This window comes from Periplaneta americana, chromosome 12 (genome assembly GCF_040183065.1).
Source record: "Periplaneta americana isolate PAMFEO1 chromosome 12, P.americana_PAMFEO1_priV1, whole genome shotgun sequence".
Classification (NCBI taxonomy): Eukaryota; Metazoa; Arthropoda; class Insecta; order Blattodea; family Blattidae; genus Periplaneta; species Periplaneta americana.
In genome coordinates, this window is record NC_091128.1 from 161,711,006 (window position 1) to 161,733,230 (window position 22,225).

The following is a 22,225-nucleotide window of genomic DNA, read 5'->3' on the forward strand; positions in this document are numbered from 1 at the left end:
GCAACAGCCCAATAAGAGCTAGGGACGACCAATTGGCTGCTGGCCTCACATCCACATGCTTCCACAGATGTGACCGATCATCCAAACAGAACAGATATCGTGTTATGAAACACTAGTTTATAACAACACAATTTTCAGATCTCTTGGATGAGAATGTTGCAAATTTCTACTGTACTGGTATCAAAATGCCTGGAACCTTTTCCCACCTAAAACTAACTAGACATAAGTAGTAATGTCTTACAGTAGAATCCCGCTAATTCGAGCGCAGGGGAGGGAAGAGAGAAGAGGAAGGGAGGGGGAAGAGAGTATTTGAACTGAAACTCAATACATTTCATGCTGCAGTATTTAGAAACTTAAAATGTATAATATACAACAACTTATTTTACCACTAGTGAATGAATTTTATTAGATCTCGAAACTGAAAAAAGCAGTGGACAGTGAAGGGTGAGGATGGGATAAGTTGTGGTTTCCCTGCTTCACCCAAAATTTCGGTAATCCAAACAGGCCTGGTCCCAATTAGTTCGGACTAGTGGGATTCCACTGTATTATGAGAGAGAGTGAAGCAAATTGGTGCATTAGTGTTGAAGTAGCTGAACCAGCAACACTGAAAGGCACGATCTACTTATTCAAAATATATGAATGAAGAGCATGTCTGAAATATACGAATCATTTGAAGACCATGATATAATTCCCCCCTCCTCCAATTGACAAATACTATTGTGCTACGGTATTTAATTATACAATAGAAAAACTGGGATACGGTAATTTACAATAACCATGTTTATTTTGTTTTGTTCATAGTTTTTATATTTATATACAGCATATATACAGTGTTATACACACACTTCTCACAATTAAGTCTTGTAAAAAATGCTCTTGCGTTGCAGTTAATCTGATACTGAAGGATTGAAGAAATCCACATTTTCCAGGCCTTCAGGCATGTAAGTGAGGTTAGACACATCTTTGTGAGCCATGTTGTAGCCTCTTCCGTATCCTGGAACAATGATTACATAAAATACAGTAATTTAATAACAAACCAGAGAATGAAGAACTGCAGTGCCATACAAATGTTACTTATATTTACCCAGATTTTTCATGAGTTTTGTGGGAGCATTCCGCAGATGCAATGGCACACCAGGAAGTGGTCCTTTGTGATTTTCTATACACTGTTTTGCTCGAGCAAGTGATTCGTCCATCTCACGAGATTTGGGGGCTCTGCACAAACAAATTAATTACACAAAACTTAAAATACTTTGTCATTATAAGACAATTACACAAAACTTAAAAATACTTTATCATTATAAGACAATCTCATTAACTGACACAACACAGTTTATATTAAATCAAGGTCTAGGAGAAAAAAAAAAACACACAATGGTAATTAAGAAGCTCGTATGAAAATGAAACTTGTCGTGTCTTACTACCATTATAGGCTTGTTGCATAGTACTATTACAGCTCTGTTTATTGTTAAACACAGTTCTTAATGAGTTAAGTTTTGGTATAATTTTGAATATATTTCTTCAGAGCAAGAACTCATGTCATTTATACAAGAGGACAAATAAATTAACTCCTCTCCACCTTTTTGTCAACTACAGGGTATTATCGGATGCTTGTGCATTTGGGAACAAATAGGAATTGGAAGCAAACAATCAAGAACAATCAGTTGTTACAATATTACTTAAATCAGGGAATTTATTAGCTATCTCATACAGTGAAAAGGTAGATCTACATGCATCTTTAAAATGTATCACACTTCTCTGACAAAAGCACAACAAACACTTTAACACTGCAAGATGCAAAACTTCCTCACCTTGCCAAATACACAGCACACTGAGCCAGAAGAACATCACATTCTGGCATTCCAATAAGTTGGCAACCCTGCATTGCTGATACTGCTAATGTAAGTGCCATAGGGTCTGCTAACCCTGTTGAACATTACAAAAGTAAATTAAATAGAAGTAATTGCTTCAATATTGGAATTAGGCTTCTGGGTAATCCGCCGTGTCCTGGAACTTCACATTTCAAGCCAAGTTCCAGAACCCAGTGGATTACCCAAAAGCCTAATTTCAATCACAGTCACCGTGAAAACCTAAGAACTCATGTAATTGCTTCAATACTTAATCTTCACTTTAAATTATTACTAGAGATACCAGTTCTCAAAAAACAGGGATTCACGAAATGCACTTTTTCAGCTGACAAAAGCAAAAATTTTATACAATATAGTTAAGTTCAAACTAACAAAATAACGCGAAAATTTTAAAATTAGTATTTTAAGGAAAACATTTTATTTCTTTATTTTTTTTTTTACAAAATTTTAATTTAAGGTGTCCAAAGATTGATGTTTATGTAAGAAATTTTGAATATAATATTCAAAACCTCTTTTGATGCAGAATTTTGAGTCTAACAGTTAAACCATATTTCGAGTGACTTTATTTTTAAATATAAAGCAGAAATAATCTGAATTTTTTGTGGTGCATATTAGTATATACTTTTCCAAATACGGGATGAGTGACTGTTACATAAATTATTTCTCTATACAGCATTTAAGTGCCAACAGAATATTGTAAGTATTGTTAAAACTTAATGTACAAAGAACTTAAGATTCCCTTGATGTTACAGACTCTTAGTTTTTGTAGGAATGCACAGTGATGAATTTTGCACTATAAAGAGTCAAAAAGTTTCTATTTTTTAAATGCGAAATAACACCAAATTTAAATAAATTTTTATACCGAACTTTAATATTTTTATTCACTGCAAAATAGGACACCTAATTATTACTTATTTTATGCGTTTTATTATTTTTTACTTTTCATTAAAATTTTTCTGAGCAATTTTTATTACAACAAAAAAGAAAACACAATTTATTACTTTCCACTCAAACCGGCATCAGTTCACTTTAAAAAATAATAGGTGTCCTTTTTCGTGAAGATGGAGTAACTTTAAGTTACAAATTTTGTCTAATGGTAGGAATTTTTGAAAGAGATAATCTTGATTCAAGTACAGTATGTGCCAAAACAAACTGTACTAAAAATATCGCTCATCTGCTGTCCATGTTTCCCTAGCAACCAAATATTTATTTATTTTATATGATAGTTTGACAATATATTGTGTATTCAGTGTTGGGATTAGTGCTGCAATTAAGGTTTTCGCAACAGAGGAGAAGGTGTTTATTGTGGAGCATTATTTCTGGTCATACGGAATACTGAAATTACAAACATACTCTGAAAATCAAGATAAGTCATTACAACATGCAAGAGGACATAAGACTGATTCCGTACAACGGAACTTCTAGATGACAGCTAACACTGTTGTGTTATTTGGTGCTGCATTGTTAAATTGCTCCTGGTACTGCTCTTTTCGGTCCATTCTGATGCCCCACTCTGTATGACTGGAAATAATGCTCGACAATAAACACCTTCTCCTCTGTTGTGAGAACCATAATTGCAGCACTAACCCCAACACTGAATACACAATATGTCACACTATCATCTACACTACTAATAAATCTGTAGCCGAAATTTTTCTGGTAATTTTCGATTTTCCAAAAATAATTGGTCCTAACATATATAATTAACCACCCTGAAACCGAAAATCGCTTTTTTGAAAATTTTGTTTGTATGTCTGTCTGTCTGTCTGTCTGTCTGTATGTTTGTTACCTTTTCACACGATAATGGCTGAACGGATTTTGATGAAAATTGGAATATAAATTAAGTTCGTTGTAACTACGATTTTAGGCTATATGGCATTCAAAATACATTATTTAAAAGGGGTGTTATAAGGGGGCCTGAATTAAATAAATCGAAATATCTCGCTTATTATTGATTTTTGTGAAAAATGTTACATAACAAAAGTTTCTTTAAAAATAATTTGCGATAAGTTTTATTCCTTGAAAAAGTTTGAAAGGACTGATATTTAATGAGATAAATGAGTTTTAAAATTAAAATAACTTCCATCTAAGGCCGTATAATGAAATAAAAAACAAATGACTTCGTCTATAAGGGGCCTTGGACAGCAACAATCGAAAGCTATGAAAGATAGCCTACAGAGAATGTTTCTGTGTTTGTATGAAGTAATATCGGAAGCTAAATTAACCGATTTGTATAAATAATTATTATTTCACCATTGGAAAGTGTAGTTTTGTCTAGATGGACATAATGCTATAATGTTATTACAGCAACTTCTGATATGATATAATATAATATAATTTAAGTTATTTGAAGGGTTCAGAACCATAGTGGACCAAACGCCATTTACTGAATACGTAGAAAAGAAGGGTTAAAATTAAGTTACTACCATAATTCAATGGAAACATATAGTAAGTAAAATAAAGTATAGACATTAAATCTAAATGATGTCAATGTTCATTAAACTATGGTTGCATGTAATAACAATTAAGAAACATGTTAAAGGAATTGTCATTGCACCAAATGAGTGCTCTCTGGACCGAAATGATCGCATTTTAATTATTTAAACACAATTTAAATTAAGTAACATATTAAACGATTTTTGCAGAAACAAACTATGGATCATAATGAAAGAGAAAGGTATTCCACAACATTTAATATCAGCAATTAAAAGTTTATACGTTCAAAATAAAATTGTAATTGGAACATCAATGAAAAGAAAGAATATAGCAGCAACAATAAATAAAGGAGTAAGACAAGGCTGTCCACTTTCACCGTCACTTTTTAATATTTATATTGACAAAATCGTAATGGATTGGCAGATGGATTTAAATGAACATTTTAAAATTAAAAAAAAATATATTCGTAGATACATTGCTCTTTGCGGACGACCAAGTTTTAATATCCAGTTCTGAAAATGGGGCACAGAGGGCTCTATTCCAATTAAATAATATAAGTAAAAGTTTTAGCTTAAACATTTCAATTAATAAAACAAAAGTTTTAGCATTTAGAGGAGCAGATACATTAAGAACCAAAATTGTCTTGGAAGGAAAAATTATTGAACAGATAAATTGTTTCAATTATCTTGGGTGCAACATTTCTTATATGAAGAATGAAGATATTCAAAACAAGATTAATAAATTCAGCTATGTATGCGGTGTCATTAATAGATCCCTAAAAAGTACTAGGAAAGAAACAAAAATTTAATTTTATAAGGTAATGGCAGTGCCAATATTGCTTTATGGGTCTGAATTTTGGATCCTGACTAAAAAAGAAGAAAGAAGAATAGAAGCAGCAGAGATGAAATTTCTAAGATCTGTAGCAGGTTACACCTTATTGGATAGGTAAAGAAGTGATGATATAAGGAGGGAACTAAGCATTTTTAAATTAATAGACAGAATAAAACAATATAGAAACGATTGGAAACAACATATACAAAGAATGGAAGTAGACCGCATACCAAAACTGATGATGAACTATAACCCAATAGGTAGAAGATATGTTGGTAGACCGAAAACAAGATGGGCTCAACAGTGTTAAAAAAAATGAGACCGGAACGAGCCTTATAAGGCTTAATCCATGATGCTGATGATGATGATGATTAAACGATTTATCCTTCTATCAAACACGAATGTTCCCTGGATCAAATGTCCTATTTTAATTATGTAATTACTTTATATTTATTTCTAACGGGTGCAGCGGAGCGCACGGGTACGGCTAGTATAAAATAAATAAATACGTGTTGCTAGGGAAACATGGACAGCAGATGAGCAATAATTTCAGTGTTGTTTGTTTTGGCGCACATCGTATTATTATCTCTTGGCATCTAGATTATAATATGATGATGATGATAATGGTAAGATGATGGAATGATGGTAATGAGAACACGAACATTCTGCAAAAACCTGTTTGCATAGTTTTTGTCAACCATGGAATACGAAATATAAAAAAATTCTACATAAAACTTACCTATATCTTCACTCGCAGCTCTTACAAGCCTCCGTGCCACAAAAAGAGGATCTTCTCCTCCTTGTAACATACGCGTCACCCAATACAAAGCTGCATTGTCATCTGACGCTCGTATTGATTTATGTACTGCTGAAATAATATTGTAATGTTCTTCCCCTTTTCTATCATACAGCAAATGTGAACGCTGAACATATCATGAAACAAAGAGACTGCATATTAAAATGTGTCATGCTCTTAAACTGCACTATCAAATTTTCGTCAAATTCAACGCTTCACTAAACTTTTTAAAACTTTCCAATACTTTACAAGTTTTATACTCAAATCATGCAATAGTCTTAGGGAAAAAATCATAACTACCGACTTTAAAAATAATAATCACAGCTGGTTTCGATATTGGACATTCGAGTAATATTGAAAATATTTCATTGTAAGACATCAAGAGCATCAATATATCGAACACTTATGAGCAGTAGTAATGTAAAGTGCGTAACATACGAAATTAATAAAAATGTAGCACAGTACAACCTAAAACTGAATACAAATAAAGCAAAAAATTTAAACATGAGAATTGCATCCAACATTACTAATGTATATTACCACAGGTAGTAACTGAAAATGTATGTATATATAATGCGGGAATTTTTTTTTTCCCTACATACTGTATTATTTAAAAAAAATGGGGTGCATACATTATGCAATGGCATCTATTACGTGAGTAAATACGGTAATAGGCCAGAACTCTGTAAGAACATTTTTAGCTCGTCTTAAAGGAAGAAATGAAAAGAAGAGACCTTGACGCCGTCCTTGATATCATCGAGAGTGATAAGTGTAACTCGAGAGTCGCAGTCCTCACTTCGAGCCTGCAGGGCCAGCTGCAAGCTATTCAAGGCCACCCGCGCATCTCCATCGCACATTTCAGCCAGCCATGTCACTGTAGCTTCATCTATAAGAAACCTGCAACAATGCATATACCTTCAAAATGTTGTAATGTTTCTAATAAGATTACTAATCACATCTCAGTATGAGAAGCACGCCCACCTGGCAGTGTGCGGTAAAATTTTTAAGAAGGTAAGGTAAGGTAAATATGGGAAATGCCTGTTATTATTCGGTTGAGAAGCTTTTGTCATCTAGTCTTCTGTCAAAAAATCTAAAAGTTAGAATTTATAAAACAGTTATATTACTGGTTGTTCCGTATGGTTGTGAAACTTGGATTCTCACTTTGAGAGAGGAACAGAGGTTAAGGGTGTTTGAGAATAAGGTTCTTAGAAAAATATTTGGGGCTAAGAGGGATGAAGTTACAGGAGAATGGAGAAAGTTACACAACACAGAACTGCACGCATTGTATACTTCACCTGACATAATTAGGAACATTAAATCCAGACGTTTGAGATGGGCAGGACATGTAGCACGTATGGAAATGCATATAGAGTGTTAGTTGGGAGGACGGAGGGAAAAAGACCTTTGGGGAGGTCGAGACGTAGATGGAAGATGATATTAAAATGGATTTGAGGGAGGTGGGATATGATGGTAGAGACTGGATTAATCTTGCTCAGGATAGGGACCGATGGCGGGCTTATGTGAGGGCGGCAATGAACCTCCGGGTTCCTTAAAAGCCAGTAAGTAAGTAAGTAAGGTATTGCTGTAGATATTTTCAAAATAAATGTAATTAGCACCAGAAAATATAAGTGTATAATGGGACTTTTTTTAAATACAGTCATTTATCTTAAAAAATAGTTTTAAAGTAACGGTAGTAGTATTTATTTCATGAAGCTTTCAACTGAAGAGGTTATTCAACATCGAAATTAATATGGGCGAGATATGGGCACCAAATTTTGACTGGAGCCCTCTGTTAGGGATAAGATTATTTTACATGTTCTTAATCTATGACAATGGAATCCACAGCTGGGACTTTTACAATCAGACGCAGAAACAAGGAAAGCATAAAATCAAGCAACATAAATCGAGGTTTTACTGTATATTAATGTATAAATTATAATTATAATTACCGTGCTATTTTGTTGGCTGGATCAACTAAATTTATTTTCTCTGCTTTACGTACTATTTCAGCACCAATAGCTTCCAACGCCCTCTTTAAAATTGCAGTTATGTGTTGTGAGTCAAGTTTCTCCAGAACAATCACTCTGCAGCGACTCAACAGGGCTGAATTGAGGCTAAACGATGGGTTTTCGGTTGTGGCGCCTATCAGTATAATAGTTCCGTTCTCCACATGAGGCAGGAAAATGTCCTGTGGACAAAACATTTACCAAAAATTCATGAGACTCATTTCATGCTTTTATAAATATCTTAGAGAAACCATGGAGGCCTACAACTATTAACAGAAGGAGAACTGCCATAGACAGGGCTGCCGAGAAGGGGGGGCAAAGGGGGAAAGTGCATATGGGCCCGTGATCAGTAAGGGCCCGTCAGATTACGTGAGTCTGATTACTTTTAATTAACACGAATAATTATTCACAGATACATACCGGTACTATAAAATTTTTTAAGAACATGTGTTACATAAATCTGACATGTTAACCAACAACAGTAGAATTAATACACATTACCACTTCAGCATGTAAATGTTTAACTTTTATATAATAGAATATCCAATGGAGATGCACAAAGGCGGGAGTGCCGCAGGGCTCTGTATTAGGACCACTACTTTTCTCTATCTACATTAATGACGTATCAAAGAACTTACAGTATTGCCGATATCACCTCTATGCCGACGACCTACAACTTTACATACATTCCAGACCCAATACGATCAATGAATCGATTGACAAGTTAAATTGTGACCTAGCCACTGTCTCCACTTGGGCGGCCAATTTCGGACTCGCACTTAATCCAAGGAAGACTCAAGCCATAATTATTGGACATAAGCGTTTAGTTAACTCCCTTAATAACAGTAATCTTTCAGTTGTTACCCTTAACAACACGCTAATCCCTTATTCATCTGTCGTAAAAAATCTTGGCTTCTTTTTTGATAATAATCTAAGTTGGAATTTTCAAGTTAAAGAAACGATAAAAAAAATCTGTTCCTCCATTCACTGTTTGAGTCGCTTGAGAAACTTCTTGCCCCAGCAACTAAAACTTACCCTAGTGCAAACCCTAGTAACGCCGCACTTCGATTATTGTGACGTTTTGTTAAGTGACCTAAGTTCTGAATTGTCAGTCAAGTTACAGCGAGCTCAGAATATGTGCGTCAGATACGTGTGCAACATCCGACGGTATGATCACATATCACCATCCTTCGCAAGTCTCTCGTGGCTCCGACTTAAAGAACGTAGAACTTTACACTCTTTGTCTTTACTCTTTCGAATTCTGCACACTTCAACACCAAATTACCTTTCGTCTCGTTTCTCTTATCTATACTCTAACCACGACGTAAATACCAGATCACTTATCTGTGGCACGCTAAGTATACCTCTTCATAGAACATCTTGTTATTCATCATCTTTTACAATATCCACCTCGCGTCAATGGAATTCCTTGTCACAAAGTATTAGGGGCTGCAAGACAATAAACACCTTTAAGAACAGCTTAAAAGATAACCTTATTAGCTTTTCACTCCAATCATACTGATTTAAACTATCACTGACTACATTGTTACTTTTTTCTTTAGACATCATCCTGATTGTGCTGTATTTTAATTGTCTCGTAATAATCTCTTTCTATTACCTAATATTGTTTGAAATATATTAACATTCTATGTATTTTAGTTTAATTCTGCTACACAGTTTATTTCAGTGTTTAATTAATAGTTCAAAGTATTTTGTTGTTTAATTTGTAAATAACTTTTGTATACATGTAACTCTCATCTAAATCAAATTGTTGGATTCTTTGTAAGTTCATGCATATGTATATACACTTTTTGCTGGTTGAGTGGAAGAGAAGGCCTTACGGCCTTAACTCTGCCAGCTAAAATAAATCATTATTATTATTATTATTATTATATATCGGTTTCCCAAGCTAACAATAATTGACACGACACTTAAGGCCTCCGGGATTTGCCTGAAATATATTCCTGTCGTACCGAACACGTTCAATTGGCTTGTCCTCTTAATTACCAACCCCTGCCGGCTCACTGGAATATGCTAGTGGACTCTCCAAAATCCAAGCCGGAGGATTACGTTTCCTTTTCAGTAGGGCCTACATAGTATGTTTCGTGACGAAACTTTCGTCTTTTCGTTATTTTTCCGGTAAATTCTGTTCATTAGTGTTACCAGTGGACAATGGACAAGTACAAGTCGGGAGCTGAGAAGCGCAGGGAGAGACAGAAATATTGGAAGATATTAAGAAAGGGAGTAGAACTTTGACGTTGGTGTGAAATTGAGCGACCTTGGAAAACTAAAAAGTAGCAGACAAATTGTGTCATTGAATGTGTTGTTCGAAAACAACAGCCTTTCCAAAAACAGTATTACAGTATTTTCGAAACTCAAGAATGGAGAATGTGTTCCCAGACTCTGGCTAGTGTGGAGTGAAAGAAATCAGAGAAAATAGTACAGTGACTGATTTGTTTCACTCCACACTAGCCAGTCTCTGGGAACACATTTTCCATTCTTGAGTTTTTAAAATAATACTGGAAAGGCTCTTGTTCTGTCACTTAGAAGGTTATTAGGCAGGTTGGGGGTAGTTTTTCGAAAAACACATTCAATGACACAATTTGTCTGCCACTTTTTAAATTTCCAAGGTCGCATGTTGCTTGCCATGAATCAGAGTTAGGAACTGGTGTCTGTACATTTGTTTCACTTGCACATATCAACACATCATTTTTACTATTGTTTGCTTGTTCTGATTCAATACTATTGTTATCAGAATTTTTTCTAGACAGCCACAACCATCAGTATTCACTTCTAAGCATGAACTGTCTTCATTTTTGACAACCTGATGGGCTTGAGATTGGTTTATTTTCTGCACCTTCACTAGCAACGGTCAATTTCACACCAACGTCAAACAAAATGAAGGAAATAAAAATGTATTCAGAGTAACAATGTGTCAAGAAAGAGTAACCTTGGCCTCCTTAGTCTGGAGAGTGATCTTGCTAGGTCTTTCAATTTTGATGATATAATTGATGATTTTGCATCAATGAAGTCAAGGTGAGTTGCTTGTTGATGTTGGCCTACAAGTCAGAAATACAGCTGTTTAAGAATAATGTTTTCTGAAAACAAAACGAAACAAACGACAACGAAAAGACGAAAGTTTCGTAACGAAACGTACTAAGTAGGGCCTACTGAAAAAGAAGCGTGATGAATATACTATATTGTGCTAATGTGAAGTTTTGCTAAATGTTTTCGTTGTAACAAAAGTGTATATTTTTAGATTCGTATCTGTATATGGGGTTATCCTTTATTTATTTTGCAAATAATTATTGTTATGATCAGAATAATTGGCAACTTGTCATTTTTTAACTTATTTTCAACGGGGCCCGAGTACAATATTGCATAGGGACCCATAAATCCTGTCGGCGGCCCTGCCCATAGAGGCTTAGTGCTAGCACACTGGGCTTATAATCTTGAAGAACTTGCTGTTCTTCTTTGAACCTACCTGTTGTAACTTGTTGAACCGATGAATTTCATCCATGAAAAGAATAGTACGTCTCTTGAATGAATTAAGCTCATTCTTTGCAATTTTCACAGCTTCTTTTACATCATTAATACCCGACATTGTGGCAGACATTTTAACAAAACGAGCTCCTTGGTTGCCATGTTTACACTGATTTGCTATGATGTGGGCCAAAGTCGTCTACAAAAAATGAATATGAATTATTTCTCATAAAAGAAAAATGTTCGTTCAACACACAACACATTAAAATCTATTAACCTATACATGTATCGTCTGTTTCATAATTGGCCGATGAATTTGCTACATTTAATATTCTGCCCTAAGGAGCACCATTAGCACTAAAGCATTGGCTTCCCAAACTGGTAACCTGGATTCGAATCCCAATGGATCCAGCTGCAATTTGTGGTGGACAAAAACATAGCTTTCTGTTTGCCAGTGACCTTTTTCCTTGTCACACAGTAGTTTTTACTAAAGTCTTTGCAAGACAAGTGTTTTAATATTAAGCAAACTCTATATTATTACATCCAAGGTATTTTTTTTACATGTTTCATGAAATAATAACTGAATTTGTGCTTGCCTTTGCAATGGACGGCTACAAAAACTCCTGTTCATTTTGTCACATGTAAACTATACCACACAGAATCAAACCTAAGAGATCAGTACTTCTGCTGTCTTTGGCACTAGTCTGGCAAGCAGATCATCAGCTCTTACAGATAAGGTTCTTGCCATGTCACAGACTACAATCTGGCAAGTGATCTTTCATGTAACTAGTGAACTAGTGTCAGCTAAAGCTACTAGGATGCCAAAAAGACAGTTGACTCTGGCATGTTCTTTCTTAAGATTCAAGATATTCACGTAAACATTAAATCTATGTCTATCTAATAAATATGTAAAAAAAAGTTTATGTTCCAAGTAGGAAGCAAAACATACCAATAATTTCTGCAACTGTTTATAATGTACATTCATGACTTACTTTCTCCAATAAGCAGTTTGAATTTCAGACAACCTTGAAGGTGGCCATATATCATATCTTAAAGAGGATGTCGATATACCGTATTTGCTCGCGTAATTTGCGTCCCCCGCGTATTTTGCGCACCCTAATTTTTAAGGGATTATTTTGAACTTTATTTTTGCTCCGTGTATTTTGCGCACACATTTTACGTACATATTATTTTCAGTGTAGTAGGGATTTTCCTTCCCTACAGTCCATCGTAGGTCATTCACCAGCAACTGAAGTACCTGCTTCAGAAAGAAACCCCAAAGTCCCGCTACTTTAACAATGCTTGTCCTTGGTAGAGACAAGTTACTGGTATAGAAAATTAGCCCTACCGTAAGTACTTACCTATACATATACTAATTGAGATAAACTCAGAACAGGACCTCTTATTTGAAAAATCCGCATATTTTACTCACCCCAATTTTTCAGTGGGCAAAGTTAATTAAAAAGTGCGCAAATTACGCGAGCAAATACGGTACTCACTTTTCCACAACCTGGTGGTCCCCATAACACCATACTTGGGATATCCTTCTTTTCCAACAGAGACCGCAAAACCTTGTTCTGGCCCAGGACATGTTCTTGCCCGAAGTAACAGGCCAGATCTGAGGGTCTCATCTGTTCCGCCAATGGAACAGAACTAGAGATATCAAGTCGGGAACTCGAAGCACTTGGTTGGTCCCTTCTCTGCTAAAGAAAAAAAAAAAATATTACTAATATTCAAGGAACGGATCTTCAGTTACTTCTCCTTCTTTTCACAGCCAAGTAGTTCTGTTCCACAGTCTGTATCTTATATTCTAAATCTGACTGCATGCTGACTTTTACAAAATTGCATCCCACATTACATTAGATTAGAGCTTATGTCAATGCTTAGGCCAAGTTTACCGTATTTGTTGTGGTGGGTACATTTTTACAAGCTACCATAATAGGATGTATGTTAATGTAAGAATTACGTATTCTATTTCAGCTAGATCTACGTTGACACAATCTATTCTTGAGGCAACTGGTCATGAACAAGACGTGCATATTGATTTGGAATAGTCAATTTCCAGAAAATGTGCACCAAAATTTCTTGGTACCACACTGTTATAAAAGCTCTGCCCTTATAATGAAAAACTGTTAGATGATTGGAACACAACTATATATAGCCTTAAGAGACGTATCCAATGTCCATGTAGCTACCGGTACCTAAGATGTCGGTTTTGCTTTAAGTATTCAGAAAATTTTGCCGAATTCCATACTTTGGTCCAGGATAATGTATTTAAATGCAATGAAGATAAGTTATATCTTTAATTTGCGCCTCAAATTGTCTACTGATTCTCAACAAAGAATGTATGTGCCCTGGACCAAATAATAAAAAAATGAAGATTTTTTTAAGTCTTCGTTCCGAGGCAACTTATTTCAATGTACTCAAGATAATTTATTCCTTCAATTTGTGCTCTGGAACAAAGAAAAAAAATGTTCCCTGTTACTTAAAGCAATATCAACATAAGTACCTGGATAGTCTATCAATTATTTACAGACTTTATATGAAAGCTACTGTCCAGAAAACACATGCAAAAGAAAGATGATTAACACGGGGCCAAGCCTCATAACTGTCATCTTTATCTACGCCATTAGCTCTCTTCTCTCCTACCAATTCTTTACATGAAAATTTATACAGTTAGTATTTACTAGGGACATGCCTACACATCACTATGAAAATATCATATGAACAGACAGAAACTATTGGAACAGTTTAGTCTTTGTCAATCAGTTTCAACGATTGTAAACATTTCTTCTCTTTTCAAATTAACAACATACCTACACAAGCTGGAATAGAGAAAAAAAAACTCTACAAACAAGAATACACTGGAACTGGTGTGTGAAAACCCTCAATTATAATCAACGCCTTTAATTTTCAGTAAGCAAACAGACTAGTATATTTAGTGAGACAGGCATACACACATAAGTTCGAACAGAAGGAAACAATGGTCCTACAGGCAAAGTTTGACGACAGGTGACAAGTAGTCCTACTGTCAGTGATAAGCTTAGGTAGGGTTTGAAGAGGAGATAGATTAGTGACAAATAGCATCATTCTGTGACAAAGTTAGAAAGGATTTGATGAGGAGATAGATTAGTGACAAAAGTGCTTCCCGCAAAAATGACAAAAGAAAATGTCACGCCTAATATTCTTGTTCCACTTTTCAATAAGTTTCCCTACAAAAGGAGCAATCGAGTCACAATTTAGGCCTAATAATTTTCTTCAAACTTCTTTCAAATTCCTTACTAAAGCTCATCTAATGGCATTGAGATTCAGGTATTTCATAAAAATCCTGTACAAATTCTTCTTTACCTTATTGCGAGTAGTGTCTTCATCGTTAGATAGTTTAGTGATGAGTATTTGAACAGCTAGATTAGCGACAAGCAGCACCACTCACAGTGACAAGGTTAGGAAGAGTTTCTTTCATGAGTTAGATTAGTGACAAGTAGCCTCAGTGACAAGGTTAGGATGGGTTTGATAATCCAGATTAGTGACAAGTAGCCCCACTGTCAGTCAGGAAGAGTTTAATGAGTTAAATTAGTGACAAATCGCGCCACTGTCAATGACAAGGTTAGATAGAGTTTGATGAGTTAGATTACTGACAAGTAGCCCCACTGTCAGTGACAAAGAAGGGTTTGATGAGAAAAATTAGTGATAAGCACAAAAATTAAGAAAAGAGATATTATTTCATAAGAATCTTTTACAAATTCCTCTTTACCTTATTACAAGTAGTGTCTTGATCGTTATAGCCGTTTTGATTTTGTTCATTTTCAAATGTAAGGTTGTTTTCCCTCCTCTTTTTCGAAGGTGAACTTATCTGTTCGTATTCATGACCTCTCTTTGAGAAAGATGCACACTTATCTTCGGAACTCAGAAAAATGCATTTATTTGCGTGATTTTCTATTTCCTTCATTGGGTATTTCTTTTCACAAATTGGACAGCTCACATTTTCCTCACACGAAGCCATATTATAACATGTACAAACACGTTCTTCTTCTTACTTCTTCGTTTTATACTAATATTTACTTACTTACTCCAAAACGCGCCATCGAAACTAACGATGTCTCGACTCTCGAAGTCTCGAACAGTATTGCCAGCACGAACTCAAAAATAAAATTTCCTCAGCCAAATGGGTAAGAATTTCCTCACATTTCTTCAACATATCTGTGAGTTTTGAATTGCTATGTTTTGATTAGATGCAAAACTGCTGTTTTGTCCTTTATGATACCAATAAAACTTCAATATTAATAACTGCATAAAAGTTGGACAAAGAAAAATGATATTTGCATCACAGTGAAGAGGGATATAACGCATAAATTAGGATTGCCAACACTCCCGTATTTTCCGAGATCTCCCGTATTCACCTCTAATTTTTAAGTGTTCTGGCACCTGCATTTTTCTTCTCTTAGAGCATTTTTTTCCATTAATTTTTGCAATGTAAAAATCATTATTCTAAACATTTGATTTTGTCGTGAATGATGACTGTTTACAATCAAACAATATTACAGATTCAGGTTACCTGAGTGATCGCATATTAAGAATTTATATAGAAAAAAACATATTATAGCTTAAATTATATGAATTAATCTTAAATTTCATTGAATTACAAATGAGATACCAATGTTAAAGATATAAATTGTTTGAAATCCTGCTTTGGGTGTATAACGAAAGTATTCTATTATGAAATTTTCATTGTTAGATTGAGTGTTTATTTCATTTTTAATCTCAACAATATGTAATTTGATTTAATGTTCAAATTAACTTTATTATAATTTTGAATTTTTAGTGCAGTTGATTTAGTTACATTTTTGAAGCAATAACTTAAGTATTCAATTGCTACTGCATTTTGGTAATCGATACAGAATGTTTGCATTTGGCTTACTTCTTGTTGACGGTTTTTGATGCATTCTGAGAACTTTTACTTGAACAATGAGCTACTCCTGCCTACAGAAATCCTTTACTTACTTGGCTTCTAGATTTTTACGAGTGAAAGTATTAAATAATCTCATTAAGGACAAATTTGCATGCTCAGGGCGAGAATCGAACCCTGGATCTCATGATTTGTAATCACGTATGCTGACTTCTAGACCACGAAGCTGTATGTTATAAAATCTGCCTATTATATTGTAATTTTTAATAGCATTGATAGATAGGCCCTAACACCGCCTGTTGTTTATGCAACTAGCAGAGCCTTAGTGTGTCTCAGGTTGCCTTGTATTTTACGAATGCTACTAGGAAAACTACCGTGTTCTACTAAGCCATTTGATATTCTATGGTAGTCTACAGCAGTTTTACAACTCTAGGCAAATATCCTTCTCGCAATAACTCGTTTACTGATTGAATATGAATTTTCCGTTCAGTTCTTCAATGTAGATTGTTCTAACAACCCACATCTGACAATAATTCTTTGATGGGCGATCATAAGAGTACAAGTCAATTTTTGGCGAAATTGAGATATGTACAGATTTGTCATCATCAGCTCGATATCTATGTCTGGTAAAAAGAGTACAAGTCAAAACCTGCTGTAGAACGCCGCATTCTCTGATGCACATAACAGTATCTTCAAAATCATGTACGATGTTAAACAGTTTTTTTTGCTCTCCTGTAAAATAAGGTTTTTTGACTTGTACTCTTATGATCGCCCATCAAAGAATTATTTACCACGTGTCAAATCCGAGAGATGTGAAAAAAGGAATTCAAAGACTTTGTTCTTATAAGGCACATGACACGGACATCTACCCAAACAATCTATTACTCATTTTACTAAAATATAATATCGTCTGTGTTAAATACAAATATTTTCTAGCTACGTGGAAATTTGCCAACACATTCCCTATAAACTATCCCGGTTAAGATCCAGTAAACATCGAAAGATACAGACTAATCAGTTTACTGAAACTTCCTTGGTAGAATCTCCGAACGCCTCAAACAGACTCGAAGAAGCCATTTTCTCAATACTCCTGGAAATATTCACTGTGAACAATTTGGTTTTAAACCATAGCCCTTAAGAAGCATTCATAGATCAACTGCACTAAAAATTCAAAGTTATAAATATAGATCTAAGATCAAATTTCTGCACAGCTGAAAGACAAAACTAAAATTCACTGACTGAGCATTGGGAATTAAATCAATGGCTGTCTCAAAATACGCTATGAACTGTTTCATAAAAAAAAACATATCTCGAAAAGGAATTAAAAAAACGAGAAAAATTGTATAAACTTTTTTTTGTTTGAAATATCTCAAAGAATAACCCCCTGAAATCAATGACATTACTTATGATTCATCCTGTACACACTTTGGTTAAATTTGTGGTTGACATTGATCATCCGCGCCATTTAATTAACAATTTACCGTCCACATACCACAAAAAAAATTCACCCATCAGAGCACGTTTTATGCTCACAATAACAAACTTGCATAAACGAAGACACGTTTGGAAACAATTTATATGTTGAGTTCACGATAAGAAATAGACCATAAAAAAAAGAACGCTTTTAAACAACAATCATCTTATGTTCACATCAAAAATAAACTGAAAAAATATTAAGCACCCCACGTATGCAGCACTAGCAATTGAAATGGCGTAAACAAAAGAATAGAATATGAAGGCTGAAGAAAATAAATAATTAACATGACAGATTGACTGCACATGTTTAACGTAACATTATTGCACGAAAACTGAATTTCGTAACAGTCACGTGACGATATCAGTGGACATTAGATACACACCTGATTTCGCCTGAAAAATCATTACACACTTCCCACATGTCTGGAGTGCTATCTGGCCTGTCTAAACAAAAATAAACGGCTTAAATCAGACACCTGTACACACACAAGCACTGGAGTTAAATTTATGATTGAAACTGGTCGTCCGCGTGATGTAGTTAACAATACCGTCTGCAGTCCACACAGAAAACGATTCACGAATTAAACTGACCCTGGTACCATCATTGTCAACACGTTTTATGCTCACAATAACAAGCTTATATAAGCGACAAGCACCTTTGAAAACAATTCACATGTTGGGTTCACTATAACAAATAGACCGGGATAAATAACAAGAACGCTTCTAAACAACAAGCGTCTTCAGTTCACACCAACAAATGAACTGCAAAAATAAGAAACATCCCACGCATGCGGTTAGCACTAGCAATTGAAATGACGTAAACAAAAGAACATAGTCTGAAATCTGAACAAAGAACAAAATGACGTAATAGATTAATTTGTTGGTTTGATGTATTGAAGGGAGACTCCACTGAAAATCATGAAAATTTTCCAAAATATTTTTATTGACTATTTCACTTCTTTAGAATGTATATTTTCATACCCCAAATGGATTTAGTTCAATTCTGATTACAAATATGTTTAAAAGTTTTTTTAATGAAGGAAGAAGAGCTGTCAAAATTATTTTTTCATTAAAGATTTCTTGTTTATAAATTTTTTATTACAAATCTAGTAACTTTTTGTTCTAAAGTTGCCTCTCTAAAGTTATTAGATTAATGTAGCGGAGGAGAATTTTAATAGGTATGTGTTACATAAATATTCATTTTACTTTTGAATCCATTTTTTCGTAAGTTTATTTTTCTTGTTTCAACACCAACTTTTTTATGCCAGTTAATCAATCTGAATGAAAATTTTCCTGAAAGTATTTATGAGGTATCTGCATGTTTCTATGTATTTATTTTGTAAGAAATGTTGCTAGTTTGTTTTATTAACTTTTTTCATGAATAATTACAGAAAAAATATTTCAAAAGTTCAAAAAAATGTTTGAGAGCGTATAAATGAGATATTTAATAAACTTAAAGCATAGAAATATTTCTCTATGTTTTGTAAAAAAAAAAAAATCTTAAAAATTAGGATCTTCTACTAAAAAGTTTGGTTTGAAAATATTTCTAAAGAAAAAAAAATAGAAAAATAAAACATCAAAAGCCAAAAACATTTGAGAGTTCAAAATTTGGGTTTTCTTAGTCCTTTACATAGTAAACATGCTCTCAAAATTTTGTTGTAAAATGATTAGGAAAAAAAATTGTCATTTTTAGTGGAGTATCCCCTTAATGAGATGGAAGGATGAGCACAAGCGTGCGTAAGAACTTCGCTCATTACTAGTATATTTTGTCAATGACTTCATCGTTTATTGCAAACTGTTATGAATTAAGTTATAGTGTGTGAAGCAAACGGGTGACCGAACTGTCGATGTTAAATTGTGGTATTTTTATACTTTGTGATTTGCAATACGATTGCAGCAGGCCTACAGCATGATTGAAGAGAGCAACAGACTGTCTCAAAATAACAATCGATTTGGTGCTTTCCATACTAGCCGATAAGGAGCATGGATATTGAGGCTTGCATTACAAACCGCAGATAAATATTTATTCTTTCCTATGCACTTAAAAGTTCCATCTCTTCCAGGACTCATGATGTTTGGTTTACATAAAATCATTGTTGAAGTTATAGCCTATCACTCTTTCATTAGACATGAATGAAGAACAGAATAAAATGTCAACTATGACACTACAACTAATAAAGAATAACTATGGACTTTTTGTAAGTAGTAACTTAAGGGGTTAGGTACAGTTTACACCAGTAATATTTTTGAAAATACTCAACATTTTGCAAATCTAGTCTTTCAGGTAAAGCTCCCTGAAAGACTAGATTTGCATAATATATACGTCACTGTGTACGTTAACAGAAACCACAATTCCAAGTCACACAGAGATTGTTTGCACTCGATGTGGGTCTCTGGCGTTTCGTTAGCCCACGCGAGATGTGTGGATATAAAGGGAAAAGTTGAGACGGTGTCGGGTGGAGTTCACGGGTAGCTCAGTTGGCAGAGCGCTGGTACGTTCAACCAGAGGTCCCGGGATCGATATCCGGCCCCGGAACAATTTTTCCCTTGAAATTATTCAATTACTCAACATTTTTTTCTCCATTACTGTATCTTGTACAATAATGAAAATTAGTATGTGTAAAACACTGTCCTTCTGCTATATGAAAAAAATATTTTTACGATTTAAAAAAATTATTATTATTATTTTTTTTTTTCAAAATTCAAAATAGTGGCAGTTCACTCTGCAGTGATGAAGCGTTTCCCTCATAACTCCTAAACTTGTTAACTTTTTCATGTTCTCTCTCTTTTATTTTATTGCTGAAACTCATGTTTACAATATCATGCTCTTTCAACTAGATTCCTTAATAAATAATATTTATTTTATTTTGTGTTAGAAGAGAATACTGATATTTGACCATTTTTTACATGAATTTATTTTTATCAGACAATCTATCAAAGATAGAGAAGTGATTTTGCATCATGTTGTAGATATGACATGCATAAATAAACACAAAAATTCATCACGGAATGTTGGATTGTTTTTGAGTTATGAGGGAAACGCTTCATCACTGCAAAGTGAACTTCCACCATTTTGCATTTGGAATTTTTTTTTAAATCGTAAAACTATTTTTTTTCATATAGCAGAAGGACAGTTTTTACACATACTAATTTTCATTATTATACAAGATACAGTAACGGAGGGAAAAATTTTTGAATATTTCCAAAATTTTACTGCTGTAAGCTGTATCTAACCTCTTAAACAACTCCGATTATTACCTTAGATCTACCAGTGTAAGAATATGTCATGCAAACTGATCTTTTTTTATATGCCTATATATGTGTCTTTGTACTTTAACATATCCTCCATCAGTATAATAACTGGTACATAGGATGAATAGTAAATACAATATTGTGCTTTTATCATAATTTAGTAACAGTTAAGTTTCTTAGGGCCTATAATGAATTCTGACTCTCTCATTAAACTCCACTGAAGTTTCAAATAATTTAACATTTATTCTTCCTCTAAATGTTTTTCTACGACGATTATGTTGACAAATCTCAATTTCTTCATCACCAGAAGAAGAATATAAATATATTTTTTTACAAAACACACCTCAGCCAACCCTGTTTAGGATCTAAAATAACATAACCTACAATTCAGTAGGGTCAGAATTTGTTACAAAATTAGTAAAATTGTAAACAAATGACAATTGAATTTGTAATATCATGGCTTGGTACCTATTATTTTCTACTTCACTTACAAATTTACAAGAGTATCGTCGTGAAACACAAAAAATTGTAAATATGTAGATTCGTAACTTTTCCCGCCTGTAATTTGTACTTTCTTGAAATAGGGCCTGGGCTTTATGTTTAAACGGTAAACTCCATCACGCAGGATTAGTTTCGACAGACGTCTTCTCAAATGAAGTGTTTCACTTTTTGTGTTGGTGAGTGTATATGAGTAGGTTTTATTTTCAAAACAAATAGAGGTTTAAATTACTCAACTATACTCGCTTCAATAACCGTCGCAATTTTGTGGGATGAGCTAAAGATCATAATCGACTCCATTGTATTCTGTGAGGAAAAAATCACTACAAAACCTCAAATAATCAGTACAGAATTGAACCCCGGTCGAAAAGCAAACGTCGTCGGCTAGTTGACCACGTGAACCAGTGTCGTCCCAACACATTAGTACGTTCTTTATGACGTGTACAGTGTTAACAGAAAGGATTAGAATGATGCTGAGAGCAAATCTAGGGCCTTCATTTCCTGGTAAGGATGCACAACGCTTTCCACGTCACAGCAGGCTATTTCGCAACTCCGTGCGTCCGAGCCGTCTAATTGGCACGACAACGACCACTACAATAACGAAAAATATGTTTATAACTCCTTAAGCCAAATTAACAATCTTATGTCTAAGATTCTCGAAAACAAAAACATA

General features: G+C 34.3%; 1 protein-coding gene across 2 annotated transcripts; it reads right to left on the reverse strand.

Moving 5' to 3' along the window:
* Nucleotides 1-757: 757 nt before the first annotated feature.
* On the reverse strand, nucleotides 758-17,572 carry LOC138711092 (ATPase WRNIP1-like). Of its 2 annotated transcripts, none has more exons than XM_069842410.1 (9): nucleotides 15,175-17,572; nucleotides 12,920-13,123; nucleotides 11,422-11,619; nucleotides 7,881-8,119; nucleotides 6,666-6,828; nucleotides 5,875-6,058; nucleotides 1,812-1,926; nucleotides 1,085-1,215; nucleotides 758-994 (listed from the first exon to the last, which is right to left on the reverse strand). In XM_069842410.1, the coding sequence occupies exons 1-9, from the start codon at nucleotides 15,421-15,423 to the stop codon at nucleotides 888-890; spliced, it is 1,590 nt and encodes a 529-aa protein (XP_069698511.1). In that variant the 5' UTR covers nucleotides 15,424-17,572; the 3' UTR covers nucleotides 758-887. The 2 variants fall into 2 exon arrangements, with proteins under 2 accessions (XP_069698511.1, XP_069698512.1); XM_069842411.1 differs by having other exon boundaries at nucleotides 12,920-13,120; nucleotides 15,175-17,568.
* Nucleotides 17,573-22,225: the final 4,653 nt, after the last annotated feature.